General features: G+C 39.5%; 1 protein-coding gene across 2 annotated transcripts in view; it reads left to right on the top strand.

The window, feature by feature from the left end:
- ELOVL7 (ELOVL fatty acid elongase 7) overlaps positions 1–14,934 on the top strand; it is a 74,443-nt gene that overhangs the window by 34,348 nt on the left and 25,161 nt on the right. For both annotated transcript variants that reach the window (XM_023256840.2, XM_011282970.3), the window contains exon 2: positions 11,611–11,708. In XM_023256840.2, the coding sequence (XP_023112608.1) occupies positions 11,645–11,708 (64 nt within the window). In that variant the 5' untranslated portion in view covers positions 11,611–11,644. The remainder of the gene's footprint in view (positions 1–11,610; positions 11,709–14,934) is intronic.

The following is a 14,934-nucleotide window of genomic DNA, read 5'->3' as shown; positions in this document are numbered from 1 at the left end:
TCAGCACTTCCTTACAGAGCAACAAATGCTCAAAAAATACCTTGTGTTTGAAGAGAAAATGAATGGGAGGAGTATTACATTCATTGGAAGAAAAGTGGAGAAGGCATAAGTGAGGGGATCTTTGGTTTGGCCCCCTTGCTTTGCCATTTATTTATTTATTTAGAGCATTTAAAAAAATTTTTTAATGTTTATTTGAGAGAGACAGACAGACAGAATGTGAGCAGGGGAGGGGCAGAGAGAGAGGGAGACACAGAATCTGAAGCAGGCTTCAGGCCCTCAGCTGTCAGCACAGAGCCCAATGTGGGGCTTGAACCCATGAACTGTGAGATTATGACCTGAGCTGAAGTTGGATGCTTAACCAACTGAGCCATCCAGGCACCCTGAGCTTACAGCATTTTAAAATTCATCCAGCAGATATTTATTGAGCACCTATTTTACTCAGGGCATTGTTCTAGGATTTAGGTTACAAGTAGGAATTGAGCTGTCCTGGAGGTATACCTCACTTCTTCTGACAGAGAAGCAAGTCCTATTCGTCCTGGTGGTCACTTTCATCTGTACAATTTTTCAGATGCTTTTCTCAGACTTACCACATTTCCTGGAATCTTTCCATGAGTTGAGGAAGTCCAAGGGCAGGGTTCCTGTCTTCCTCATCCTGCTCCCTACTGCATTGGACTGTGTTTTATACCTGCTAATGATTTAATAAGCAGGCCCTTATTTACCCTAAATGTTCTCTGAGTCTTCTCTAAACTTGCTTCATGTTTCCAGTGTTGAATGCTGAAGTGGGACCAAAGTCTTGGCAAGGATACTGATTGCTCTGCTAAGAGTAGCAGTAAGCATAATAAATAGCATGTTTAGCATTGCGCTGTGTTTACATGACTTGTTTCCTAGTGGAGCCTCTTGCTGGTTTCTAGGAGTCCTTCATTTCTAACAAGTTGTTGTATTAACATGTTGAAGTTGTTGAATGAACATCTCAACAAGTTTATCTGCTTCTCCGCTCAAACTTATGAGTACTGATAATGTTGCAGAGCTCAAGCCAAACAGAAATGTAATCTTAATTAGTCTGTTGGGTCATGCATATATAGTGTTATATTTTCCAGAGCCCTCTGATATTAAGGAAAAGTGAAGAAGTGAAAGTCAATGAAAGAGTGGAATAGTAAGGAATGGAGTAGATGGCACAGATACTTGTTTTGAGGTCCTGCTTGATGTGGAAATGACAGTTCTTAAATCTGATTGAAGGACAGTCCTGAGTCTGTCCTATAGAGAGAATGTTAATATGCACTCCCATGTCATGGGTACTGGAGGGGAGAAGTGCTCATTTTATTTAAATCTGTGTATACCAGCCAGAAAAATGTCAGTTTGTGGAAGTGGTGTAGCATTTCCAAGTGTGAGTTCAACCCTATGTTGTCTTGTGTTCATGAATTTATAATGTACCACCTATATCATCAAAGAGACTGTGGCACAAGATAATTCTAAATAGATACATTGAAAGTCTAGAAAGTCTCAGATGCTGCAAAACATGCTTAACTTACTAACCATGTCTTAATTAAACACACACACACACAAAAGTCAAGGTTAGTTTATCCTGAGCACATATCACCAGGACACACAGCACTTGGGTGGATGGTCTCACTGTCAAGAGCTTCAGTTCATATTGGAAATGTCACTACAGAGGAATCGCTTTCAGCCACAGTTTCAGCAGACGTCGTTTCTCAAAGCTAACCCCCTTTCTTCTTTGTGGAGAAACCACTCTTCTCCCATTTCAGGCTCCTCCTTCCTCTCCGAAGCCATGTGCTTCCCCATGTCCCTGTGGGGTTGCGGTACCAGGTACCCTAAAAAAACCCCTGCAGTCCCAATCCTTTCTCAATGCATGGCTTAGATGTTGGCAGGTGGTGCAGTCCTGGGAAGGGACGTTTAAAGAACTTCTGGGGAGCCCTGGGAAGGGTTTTGGAGCTCCTGAAAAAGAGACACATTGGAAGAGACCCTTTGGTCTCGATGAAGGTGTATGAGAACATAATTGGAATGACTGCCACCATCTTTTTCCACAAAAATGACAAAATAGAAATTAATCAACCCAGAAGACATTTCCCTGCCTTTAGACCGCTTTTTCTGTAACTTACCCTCTTACTGTTTAAGCCACTTTGAGTTGAGCATTCTCTTGCAGACAGAAACTTTTTTCCTCATACTATAACATTTCTACTTGCAAAACAGAAAGCTAGGTGGTTAGTTCCTGTATTTGATATTTTTGGTCACTTTTGTTTGCCTAAAAGACAAGGCTTATATTCTAATTTTCTGTAATTTACTAAAACCTAAGATGTGGCAATGATTTTCTCTTTGGCACGTGTTTGGGAGCTTCAAGCTTATTTTGCTCTCAGAATATGAGGCTACTTTCTTTATATCTTGGGTGTATGTGCTGATTAAGAGATCCCTCACATTTCACATCTCTTATGGATGTTTTGCATCACTAGAGAAAACATTCCAGTATTGATTGCGTCTCCTGTTGCTGCCCTTCTTGACCCAGATATCTTATCATATCTTGGTCACGTTCATGAACTGAATCCTCTGTTACAAATTTTGTGCTCTTGCCTTATGTTGTGGGCGTTGTCGTGTCTGCCATTGGTTTATGCAGCATTAAGAAAGGTTCCCAAACCTGGCCCATCACCATAATCTCCCCATATATACTAACTGAATCCAGATCTCTCTCCAGGTAATTCTCACTATCAACCAGGTCTGGCAACCACCGATATAAGGGATATAGAAAGGGAAAAAATTGTAATGACTTCATTCTATACCTAAAGTAAATGTTTCCAAACCTCAACTGACAAAGACAGCTATGTAAGAAGAAAATTTTATTACTTTGTATCTTAATTTTTATTTTTTAATACAGCTTTCTTTATTCTTTTGGGTGTCAGGAACCTATTTCAAGCAACTCTAAATATGACCACCGCTCTCTGTACCCCTCAGCAAGTTAGAACAAGCTTATGTGATACCAAGTTACTTGGAAGGAGGAGCCCTTTAGTCCTCAGTGTCCTTTGTCTACATTGCCATCCTACGAGATACTGGGGTCCCATCGAGTCTCTGGCCACTTGTCCCTGCAGGTCTGTGTTGTTGCTAGCGCATGACAACTTCATTTTCTACAGCTCTTGTGCTGTTCTTCTGGGTCTGTCGAGGGTGCTCAGAAATGTCTATGCTGCTCCTGCTCCACTCCAGAGTGAGAAGCTCTCTATGCCTTCCAAGGCCCCATCAACCACCTGTTCCCTCTCTACGTGGGCACCTGAGCCTGACCACTCCTGCTCTCGGTTCCCGAAATCCTACCTGGCACCTTGCCAGGGTTCCTTGCCCTTTTCGTTGAGATCTGCACTAAATGCTTTCTCTCCAACTCTTCCTCAGTCAAGCCTGAAGCATGCTCTTCTGTGCTAGGAGGCTTGGAAACCCCAGATGTTTCCTCTTCAATCTCTGTTTATGTCCTTTGGTTCTTCTGTATGGCTAAGTGCCTCCGCCTCAGTAACTCAAAAGCTAGGATAAAACTTTCTGTCCTTTTGCTTTCTGCTGTTCTGTTTCACTCCCAAGACAGTTTATACAACATAGTTATTCAATAGACATGGCAAAAAAGTGGGGGGAGTGATAAAGGAAATCCCAAAGGAAAACATAAGTGTGTGTGTGTGTGTGTGTGTGTGTGTGCGCGTGTGCATGCGTGTAACATTAAAATGAAATGCAAAATCCTGTATGGTAGGTGTGTCAAACGTATTTTTACTTCTACAGTGTGTGTGTTAATTAACAATATTGAAAATCTGTCATTTGAAATCATTTTTCACTGAGTCTATTTCACATTCTAAATTTACTTTTAATTGGAGTTCATAGTAGATGATAGAGAAAAAGGATTTGAACTAATATGCTGGAATGTACACATAGAAATGAGTGTTTCCTGTAAAACAGCCACCTCAGGTTACTATACATTTATTCCACTAATTTTTCTTTTGAAATTGTCTTCATGTTACAAACCTATAAGTTGAAAATGTTAGTAGTAAATTATGATTAAAGCTACTCCATTCCCCCCTTTCCCACCCCACTTATTAAGGTGGAATTCAGCTTCATCCATTTACCTTCAGAACCATTCTTAAGTTCTGATTGGTTATGAACTTGATTTTTCTGAAGTAGTAGACGAAGATTTTTCTCCCTTAAAGTCATTTACATGAAATTCTGAAAAACTCTGACATCAGTTTGTAAAGAAAAGTTCAAAAATTGTTTTGAATGGCAGCGTCACTGAAATAAATGTATTGTTGCTAAAGTGGTAATTCTGAAGCAAGCTATTATTATTTGGATGAATCATTGTTTTGTTGGTAGTTTAATTCAAATCAGTGATTCTCAGGGTGCCTGGGTGGCTCAGTCAGTTAAGCATCTGACTTCCACTCAGATCATGATCTTGCAGTTCATGAGTTTGAGCCCCGCATAGGGCCCTGTGCTGACAGCTCAGAGACTGGAGTCTGCATTGGATTCTCTGTTTCCCTCTCTATCTACCCCTCCCCTGCTGTGGGAGCCCCCCCCCCCCCCGCCTCTCTCTCAAAAGTAAATAAACAACAAAATAAGTAAAGTAGTGGTTCTTAACTGGCAATTGGCAATTTGGCAAGTCCTGGAAACATTTTGGTTGTCTCAACTGGGAAGGAGGTGTTCCTGGCATGGGAATGCCATGGTTGGTGCTAAATATCCTGCAGTGCCCAGGACAGCTTCCCACAGCTAAGAATTGTCTGTCCCAAAATGTTAGTACAACCAAGGTTGAGAAACCCAGGTTTAAACAAACAAATTATTATTTTACAGTCATTTCTCACATTTTAATATGCTTAAAAGTTTCTGATCCCCTTCCTCCAGACTCAGTCTTACTAAACTGTTGGGATGGAGCAGACTCAGGCACCCTTCTGTCCAGCACTGAGACTCACAACCTCTTTGAGGAAGGCTTTCTTTCTGCTTACATACAGAGGATAGGGGTGGGGTGGGGGAACTGGATCCAGGGAGGAAACAGATGGGGAGGGGAATACACAGGAAACACAGATTAGTATCTAGGTGGAAGTTTCCCTAGCAGTCTTTGAATTCTTCACGAGATTTTTGCTTCTTATCTCAGCATTTTTTCTTCCTAAGCTAACAGGAGCAGAGACTGCATGTGAACTCTGGTTTTCCAGAGTCATTACTCAGAGAGAGGCTGTGTGACACTTTCACCCGAAGACCGTTAAGCACCGCATGTGCTGAGATCCTGATGCCACCTGGTTCTGATTCACTGCAGAACTTCCCCTGTCCCCTTCTAATGAGTCGGGCTTGAGTGCCTTTTCCTTTTGCTTTCCAGGCTGGCTCTGCTCTCCTCCCTTGTAACACTGGCTGCCTTTGAAGGCACGTTTCCCTCACCAGTTCTCCAATGAGCAATTATGATTTCTATGGAATAACCTGATTTGCCCTGTCCCTCTCTCCTCCCTGCTTTGTACAGAGGTAAAGTTTCAAACCTCCTCAGTATGAGGCCAGATGTGGCTTTCCACAGGAAGGTCAGCTATTTTGTTGTTTACCCTACTGTCCTCATTTCCATCGTAGATCCCATCTGTATGCTGGTACCTTACTATATCTCCTTTTGTGTCTTCAAGCAGCATGTGTGGCTAGCCAGATCTCTTCTTGCAGGTTTGTCCCTGATGGTCTTGATTTCGAAAGCAAAGATCATTGGGAAGGCCAGAACCTCCCAAACATCCAAGAGAAATGGAAAACCATAAGGCCTTGTTTATGGATCTTAGACACACCTTAGGAAAGCCATATGCTGACTCTGCCACTCCTTTCCCTCAGAGAAGGTGTCCCCTACATATTTTACAGGGTTTGGCTAAATCTCTACATGGGAGAATTTACCTGGAAATAGTGGACCATGGTCTTAGATTTCTGGATTCCTGATAGGTACTTCCTATCACAGGCAGCTCTATGGTCCCATTCTCATCTGGGTGAATTCCACCAAGAAGTTCTCTCAGATGAGTTCTGCCTTATGATTGAGCCAAATGTATGAGGTGATCAGATACCTCAAGCATCCCCTCTTGGTTCTGGTGTTATATTCATGCTGCACTGACATAAGCAGCTGTGGCTTTGGATAGTCTCCAGGTAAGCTGCTGGAGGGAAGGGTCTTCTGTTGGCAGCAGCCACATTTCTCACATTTGAACTTGACATCTTTTTTTTTTTTAACGTTTATTTTTGCGAGAGAGAGAGAGAGAGAGAGAGAAACAGAGCATGAGCCAAGAAGGGGCAGAGAGAGAGGGTGACACAGAATCTGAAGCAGGCTCCAGTCTCTGAGCTGTCAGCTCAGAGCCTTATGTGGGGCTCGAACCTATGAACCGCGAGATCATGACCTGAGCTGAAGTCGGACGCCCCATCAACTGAGCCACCCAGGCGCCCTGAACTTGACATCTTTAATGGAGGCCTTAAGAAGCTAGTCTGGGTAGTTTCAAGTCCCTTCTTTACCAAATACCCCAGTCACCATGTGATACTGTCAAAAACAAGGAGTGGAATTCATGGGTCGGTGGTAGGCAGTGGTATTCCAGCACCAGTCCTCCATGAACAAGTTCCTGTTTCCTACCATATAATTTTGAGGCCTTTGGGGGTGGGCCTCTCCTATATCCCTTGTCTCTTCCACCCTTACTGGTGGTGTGGTCACTTGTGTACCATTTATGAGCTTTAAGTCTCTGCTTCACCTACATGAGAACCTTAATTTTTGTGGCATCACTAGCCCTGAAATACTATGCCATTGAGCATTTTATTTTATTTTTATTTAAAAAATTTTTTTAATGTTTATTTTTGAGAGAGAGAGAGAGAGAGAGCACGCGCAAGTGGGGGAGGGGCAGAGAGAAGGAGACACAGAAGCTGAAGGAGCTCCAGGCTCTGAGCTGTCAGCCCAGAGCCCGATGTGGAGCTTGAACCCATGAACTGAGAGATCATGACCTGAGCTGATGTTGGATGCTTAACTGAGCCACCCAGGTACCCCTGTTTTATTTTTATTTTAGAGAGTAAATGGGGGAGAAGGGAAGAGGGAGAGAGAATCTTAAGCAGGCTCTATGCTCAGCATAGAGCCCCATATAGGGCTGGGTCCCACAACCCTGGAATCATGACCTAAGCCGAAATCAAGAGTTGGATGCTCAACTGAATGAGCCACTCAGGCGCCCCAACTGAGCATTTTAAATTGGTTATTAAGGTCTCAGTTATGCTGTCAGCTAGAAGATACCTCTGTACCTTCACCACCTAGAGTAAGTTTCTTCTCATCTCTATGTTGTTGTCCAACAATCAAGTGTCCATGCTAAATCATAGTATGGTTAGGGGTAGTGGGGAGAGATGCCTGAGTCTAGTCTAGGAATAGCACTATATCTTTTGCAGGACAACCTAGGCTGCCCCAAATTCAGTTGTTAACAGTTTTCTAGACCAGTCCCTACAATGTCATATTGGCATCCAGTCTATCACTGTCCAGCTTAGAAGATTCTCAGCTGCTTCTTGTCACTTCCAGCAAGAGAAAAGATCAGGTTTTCTTTTCATGCCCCATCCTTACACAATTTTGCACATCCCTTATCTGCTGGTGGGCCCACTTGTTGGATGTCAAGTTACCTACAAGGAAAGGATCAGTGAGGGAGTCCACACTCCAGGAATTTGGGCTAATGGATCCCTTTCTTACCCCGCCAGTCCCCTCCATCTACTACCTGTTTGGAGAAAACATCTGCTTCTGCTGCTCCTTCCCATCTACTGTGAGTTGCTTTTCTGAGTACCTTCCTCATCTCCCTTCTTCTCAGTCTTATGTAGTGTTTGGGATTAGAGAAACCAGCTCTGTTTACTGCCTGTGAATATTTCTGACCTGCCTCAGAGTCTAGTTTCCTGAGTTTTTGTGCTTTAGTGAGAGGAGAGGAGAATATCCTGTGTAGAATCAGTGAGGAAAAAAAAAAAAAAGAGGAGGAAGGAATTGCACAGAAAACAGAAATGTAACCTCACCATATGCCATATATAATTAGAATCTTTTACTCTGGTTTTGAGTAATTTAGACAGCGTCATTTGGGCACTTAATCATGAGAATAATAGCTTGAGGTCTGTTTTATCGGTGGTTAAGGTGGACAGGCAGGTAGCTTTTAGCATGATCTGATACGCTCTTACCGAAACAGTTGGAAAACATCAAGGGAAGAAGCATTATAATCTGTGACATACCAGCTTTTAAAATGAAAGTAGTAGAGTTTTCTCTAGATTTATCGCATAAAATGACATTCAACTCTAATAGATAATGAGTTTGGCCAGATAAGGGACAACTTATCTCTGCAACTAATGATGTCTGACTTTGATTAAATGTTCATTCTTTATCAGATTCTGTGCTCTAAACTTAACAAAAAGGCATAATCTCGTATGGTCCTCAAAAGTAACTCTGAGTTAGTTTATCTTGGCAGGTTGTAGAATCACCATATTACAGATTAGGACATTGAGCTTTCAGTTTTCCCAGAATCACACAGCTATTAAGTGGTAGGATTCAAACGAAGCCTTTTGTGACCCTAGAGCCCCTGCTCCTGACCCCACATCATACCTTCATTATGGAAACGATCCATAGGAAAGCAAGAGTCCAGGCTGACTCCAGCAAGACTCTGGCATCACCACAGCCAATCTTGAGTCTGAATTCAGCTCAAGGAGACAGAATGTGTCAAAGCCAGGCTGAGATACTTCCCTGAACTTGGAGAGATCCTCTGGAGGGGACGAACCCTTGAGGAAGTAAGATAAAAATCTCTCTTTGGTGTATATGTGCATTTGTGTGTGGATGTTTAAGTAGTAATGTCCCAGCAAAGATATGGCTGATCCTATTCTTTTTTTTCCTTTAAAATATTTCAGTTCTTTATTTTTGGATAAGTAATATATTAACATTAGTTTAAACTACAGTATGAGATCTACCTACTATCCCTGCACCCCAGTTTGTACCATTCCCTTACCCATGGATATCTTTTTACAGTCTGTTTTGTGCTAAAATAAATAAATGCAAACTTGTATTCTCATTCCTTCCTTCCTTTTTAATGTAAAAGTTAGTCATTTAAAAATTATGTACCTTCCTTTGCTTTTTTTCACATAGACATTTATCTTGGATATCTTTCCATATCAGCACATGGAGCACTTCCTCATTCTTACTTACAATAGCATAATATTTCATGGTTTAGATGCATTATGATTTATTAACCAGTCTGCTTTTAATAGACACTTGGCTTGTTTCTAGTCTTTTGCTGTTACTAACTGATGCAATGAATAACCTTGAATATATGTCATTCTGTACATGTGCATGTGTATCTGTAGGATGAGTTTCTAGGAGTAGCATTGCTAGGATAAAAGATACACATTTATAGTTAGTGCCAAATTGCCATTACTAAGGGTTATGCTCATTTGCAATCCGACCAGCACTGTATGAGTTTGCCACAGTCCTGTCAACACATTTTTGGATTTTGGCCAATCTGATTGATAAAAATGTTTGGACTTTGGTCCATCCGCTATGATAAAATATTGTAGATTTCTTATCTGTTTAAAATTAAACAACTTTTCATATGTTTAAGAGCCATTTGTATTTCTTTTCCAATGAAATTTGCCCATGTTTTTCTTGACTTCTAGGTCTTTTTCTTATCAATTTCTTGGAACTCTTTATTAAGGAGAGTAGCATTTGTGTATGAAGTGGACATATTCTTTTCCTGTTGGCCATTTTTTACTTTTTACTTTTTACTTTTTTCCTCTTGATTTTCATGTGGCTAAATTTGTTAGTCTTCTCTTACATCTTTTGGATTTTAAGTCAAAGTTAGAAACTCCTTTCCCACTCCAAGGTGAGAAAAGTGTTCTTTTTTGCCATCTAGTACTTTCATGGTTCTGTTTTTCTTATTTAAATCTTTGATCTACTTGGAGTTTATCTTGGTTTATAGTATAATGTTTGGACTCAACTTAGTTTTTTTCTAGATGGCCATCTAGTTCTATCACACCATTTTAAAAAATGGTTTTATTTATTTTTGAGAGAGAGGGAGAGAGAGACAGAGAGCATGAGCAGCGGAGGGGCAGAGAGAGAGACACACACACAGAATCTGAAGCAGGCTTTAGGCTCGGAGCTGTCAGCACAGAGCCTAATGTGGGGCTTGAACTTGTGAACTGCGAGATTAGACCTGAACCGAAGTCGGACGCTTAACCCACTCGTCCACCCAGGTGGTCTTATCACACCATTTTTTGAAGAACTGCTGGCAATTCAGTGCCCATTGGTTTGAGATGCTACCATTATCATATACCATATGTCTTAAAATATATTTATATATTTTGTATTTGTATTTGTAATATATTTGTATATATATTTATATATTTTGTGTATATATGTATATATATATTCTAAAATGGATTTATTTCAGAATGCTAGAAGAAAGTTTGAATTTTCCTGTTGCAGGCATAAAGGATTTCTTTTTTTATCATGATAAAATTGACATAATGTAAAATTTACCATTTTAACCATTTTTAAGTGTAAAGTTCAGTCGCATTAAGTACAGTTACATTGTTGTGCAACTGTCACCACCATCCATCTCCAGAGCTATTTCATTTTCCCACTTTATGACTTTGAATCAAATACACTGTTCATTTGATAACACACCATCCACTTGTAAGATGTATGCTAATTATAGAGAAGTTAAAATGTGGGAAAGTGTACATCTGAGAATTTACAAAATACCGTTCTAAATTCTTAACGGTATTTGATGTATTCGTGGATGTTCTGCTCTGTTCCATTGGTTTGCTTCTTCATGTGCCAGTGTCACACTTTAATTATTAAAGATTTAGAATATCTTTTAATACATAATAGAGCTAGTTTCCCATCACTTATCCCTTTCTTTTTTCTTTTCTTTCTCTTTCTTTCTTTCTTTCTTTCTTTCTTTCTTTCTTTCTTTCTTTCTTTCTTTCCCTTCCTTCCTTCCTTCCTTCCTTGCTTCCTTCCTTCTTTCCTTCCTTCCTTCCTTCCTTCCTTCCTTCCTTCCTTCCTTCCTTCCTTTCCAGAAGACTTTTTTTCCAACTATTCTTATCTTTCTGTCAAGGTAAAGGAGGCAGCTTTTCCTTGGTTGTTGTGGATCTTCTTTCCTTCCTCTTTCTACCTGTATTCCACTTAAATTGTAAAGACTTGCATATAGAAGACCTTATTATGCCTGAAGATCAGCTGTAAGTTTTGGATCAGAGTAGCTTCTCTGAAGGTTTGTGTATCTTCTTGACTTTCTTCTACTAGGTTTTTATTTCAGAATTGCCATGGGAGGTACAGTCCTTTTCTGATCTGTGTGGTTTCAATAAAAGGGAGATACGCTTATGAAAGTTCTTAAAATCATTTATTCATTTTATGTCTTTTACCTAGAATGTCAGCCTTTTTCAGCAAAGTAAGCATTGTTCTTATAATGGTGAAAAATCTTAAATGTTTGCCACTGTATCAGGGTTTAATGTGATTCACTAATGCATTTACCCTCAGTACAAGTTTGTTGTTTTGCCAAGTATTCCTATTAAATATTTAGCATTTATAATATTGTTATATTAGAATTTGGTTTTATTTGCATTTATAGATCATAAACTCATTTCTCTTTTATTGTACTGAAGAACCCATTGTAAGAGCCAGTAAATCCTGTGGAAAATGGCCTTCAGTGATCTTACTTCGAGGACTGTGCGTCTTTATGATAATTGGATCAAAGATGCTGGTAAGTAACCAAATTTCCTACTTAAGGAACATCTTTCTTTTTCATATCAGATTCCTATATTTCATAGGATTTTAGTGAAACAGAATGAGAGACTACAACTTAATACTCCCTTGTAGACACTTCAAATATTGATTTTTATTACTAGTTAATGAAACGGAAGTGTCACTGTTCTCATTACAAATATGTACAAAGAGCTACACAGATGTTTGTTTATAATAATGTTTATAATAATGAAAATAGCTGTAATATCCAGTGAAAGAAATTGGTTAATAAATGATGGTACATTCCAACTCAGTAATCATTAAAACTGATTTTTGAAGCACAGTGCTCTTAGCTTGATTCTGCCCTAATGCTCCTAAGGGAAATAGCACTTAATGCCATTAATGATAAATCTTGAATAGGAGGGCCTGCACCCTCAGGGATGTATCAGAAAGGGCAGGGAATTTTCATAGGGCAATCTCTGAGTAATACTGAAGTGTCTGCCTTCTTGTTTTGCACATTTTAAAAAATAAAAATCAATGTTCCAGAAGAACGTTTAGTGCCAATTCAAGTTTAAATATGTTAAATGAAAAACAGGTTATAAAACATCAGTACATTTCTTTTGTGAGAACACTTGTTTCTGTGTGATGGGATGTATGGGTCTATTTACTTATCTATGTTTTATTTATTTATTTTTATTTTATTCATTTTGAGAGAGACAGAGTGGGAGAGGGACAGAGAGAGAGGGAAATAGAATCCCAAGCAGGCTCCCCGCGCTGCCAGTGCAGAGCCTGATGCAGTCCTTGAACTCAAAAACCTCAAGATTATGACCTGAGTTGAAACCAAAAGTCAGACGCTTAACCAACTGAACCACCCAGATGCCCCTACTTATCTATGTTTTATACTGCACAAACATGTGTTGCTTTTATAACCATCACAAAGCATTTAAAAAATATAACAAAGGCAAAACAACTTTTAAATAAACAAGGAATCGGAGTGTGGTAGAGCTGAGTTGGACCTAGGCATCTTCAAAGAACTAACTCCTCACATTAGAATGTAAGACACTGAAGCTCAGAGATGTGACCTTCCTGAGACTGTGGTTAGTTGTTAGCAGAAAAGACTAGAGCTTTTGTTTTCTGATTTTGATTGGTATTCTGGTATTTCACATTTGAATTATTTTACACGTATTCACCACCATCACTACTTTAGATTAGTTCTTCCTTATCCAGAAATCACATGTTCACCAAATGCAGGAAGAAAAAGTGTGACCTCTTGGCATTTAGCGCAACTGGAATTATTTTCTAATTCATGCGGATTTCAGCAAAGATACACTGTCTCATGATTGCCATCTTTCTCAGGAGACTGCTAAAGACCAATTTTATTTCACTAAAAAAGGTCTCAACAGATTTGCCCTTGAAGAACGCCAAGGGTTTTTTTAGTATCCTATAAATAGAGCAGCTTCAATCTGGCAGGGGGATGGAGAATGATTATTTCCATATTTCTTCCTTTTTTTTCTTTAGTTTTTCAGTGAATATAATGATTTTGAGAACACACAGATTTCTTGAGAGGTTATGCTTCTCTGAAAATTTACAGTAGTTCTCATACATTCAGTATTTAAGTTCTAATTTTTTGTCTCGTTCTAACGGCTTTCACTTTTATTTGTTTTATATTTTTAAAAATATTAATATTTTCATTGCTTTTCAAAGTAAAGGTGTACCTTGCTACCCAAAATCTCATGATTTGAACTTGGGAGCCAAATAGATTTGGGTATATTTTTTGAAATGGACCCATCTGGAAGCACAAGTTTCTTGCTATCCAAGTCTTGCTATTCACTATACCAAATGCAAGAGCTCAAGACATTCAGATAATCAATATCCTAACTCAAGAGCCAAATCAATTTAGATAATGACTAATACCTGTATACTGCTAGAAGTATAAAATGTTTTTAAATGAACTGCTTCTGAATTCCACTTCCACTTTTATCCATGGAATGACTTTTTTTTTTTTAATGTTTATTTATTTTTGAGACAGAGAGAGACAGAACATGAACAGGGAGGGTCAGAGAGAGAGGGAGACACAGAATCCAAAGCAGGCTCCAGGCTCTGAGCTGTCAGCACAGAACCCGACGTGGGGCTCGAACTCACGGACCGTGAGATCATGACCTGAGCCGAAGTTGGCTGACCTGAGCCGAAGCTCAACCGACTGAGCCACCCAGGCGCCCCGGAGTGACTCTTTTTTTTATTAGGAATACTTACATTGAAAAGCCGACTAATATGAGAATAAAGGATATGAGTAATATGTAATAATAAAGTAATATGAGAATAAAGAATGATAAAGGGCTGGAAGTGGTTAGGGAGAGAGGAGAGAGGATTTAGGGATGTATAATGAGAAGACCTAGATTTAAGTTCTACTTCACTGGACAGGCTATGTGGTCTTGAACAAATGATTGTCTGTGTTAAATAGATGTTTCTTTTCTAGCAAAACAGAGGTGAGAATGGTACCTATGAGCTACCAGACAATATACATGAAAGTGCTCTGTTACTTAGGAAGTATCTCAGCATAAATGGTGGTGGTGTTACAGATGACGGAAAGACTACTTTCCTCTGAAAATACTTTTAATGTAGCGTATGCTTTTTTTAAATATCTCTTCCTATTTTTTTAACTCAGGGACTAGAGGGTTAAAATGTTTTGTGTTAGATTTACAACTTTGTGAGAACACTATCAGGTGTAACAGGAGAGGTTTTTGCTTCTGCTTAGTGTGATATTGATCTCGGAGAGCCATTAGAAATCACTCCTGGCCATCTCAGTCCAGTTTTACTTTGCTTGCTCTGGGAAGGTCTGAACCCATGATCAAGGGCCAAGAATTTCAAATGTATTCTTGGCATTGGCCCTATTCCTGAGTAGCATTCGGGAAACCTACTGTTATTCTTTGGTTTTCTGATTGCTAGGGAAGTGGTGATACTGCATAGTTATTTCATGTGGAAAATTCCACAGCTACAGATTTAAATATGACTTAATTAACACTAAGCTGTAAGAGGATTTATGGTGATTCTTAGATACGAAATGTCAAATTTTGAAATAATGTTCTAGTAGCATTTTGGACTGTAGAAAAATGGAAACTTTTTAATGTTTTAGAAGTAATTTTCCTTGTGTTTGGTTAGTAACAATGGCTTTTCAAACCTAGTTATGATCTTTTTACAAGAAGTCGGAGTATGAATAAGGTTGCTGCCATTCGGAACCTTTAGTA

The sequence above is a fragment of the Felis catus genome, chromosome A1, assembly GCF_018350175.1.
Source record: "Felis catus isolate Fca126 chromosome A1, F.catus_Fca126_mat1.0, whole genome shotgun sequence".
Classification (NCBI taxonomy): Eukaryota; Metazoa; Chordata; class Mammalia; order Carnivora; family Felidae; genus Felis; species Felis catus.
This window is presented reverse-complemented; position numbering and strand designations above follow the sequence as displayed.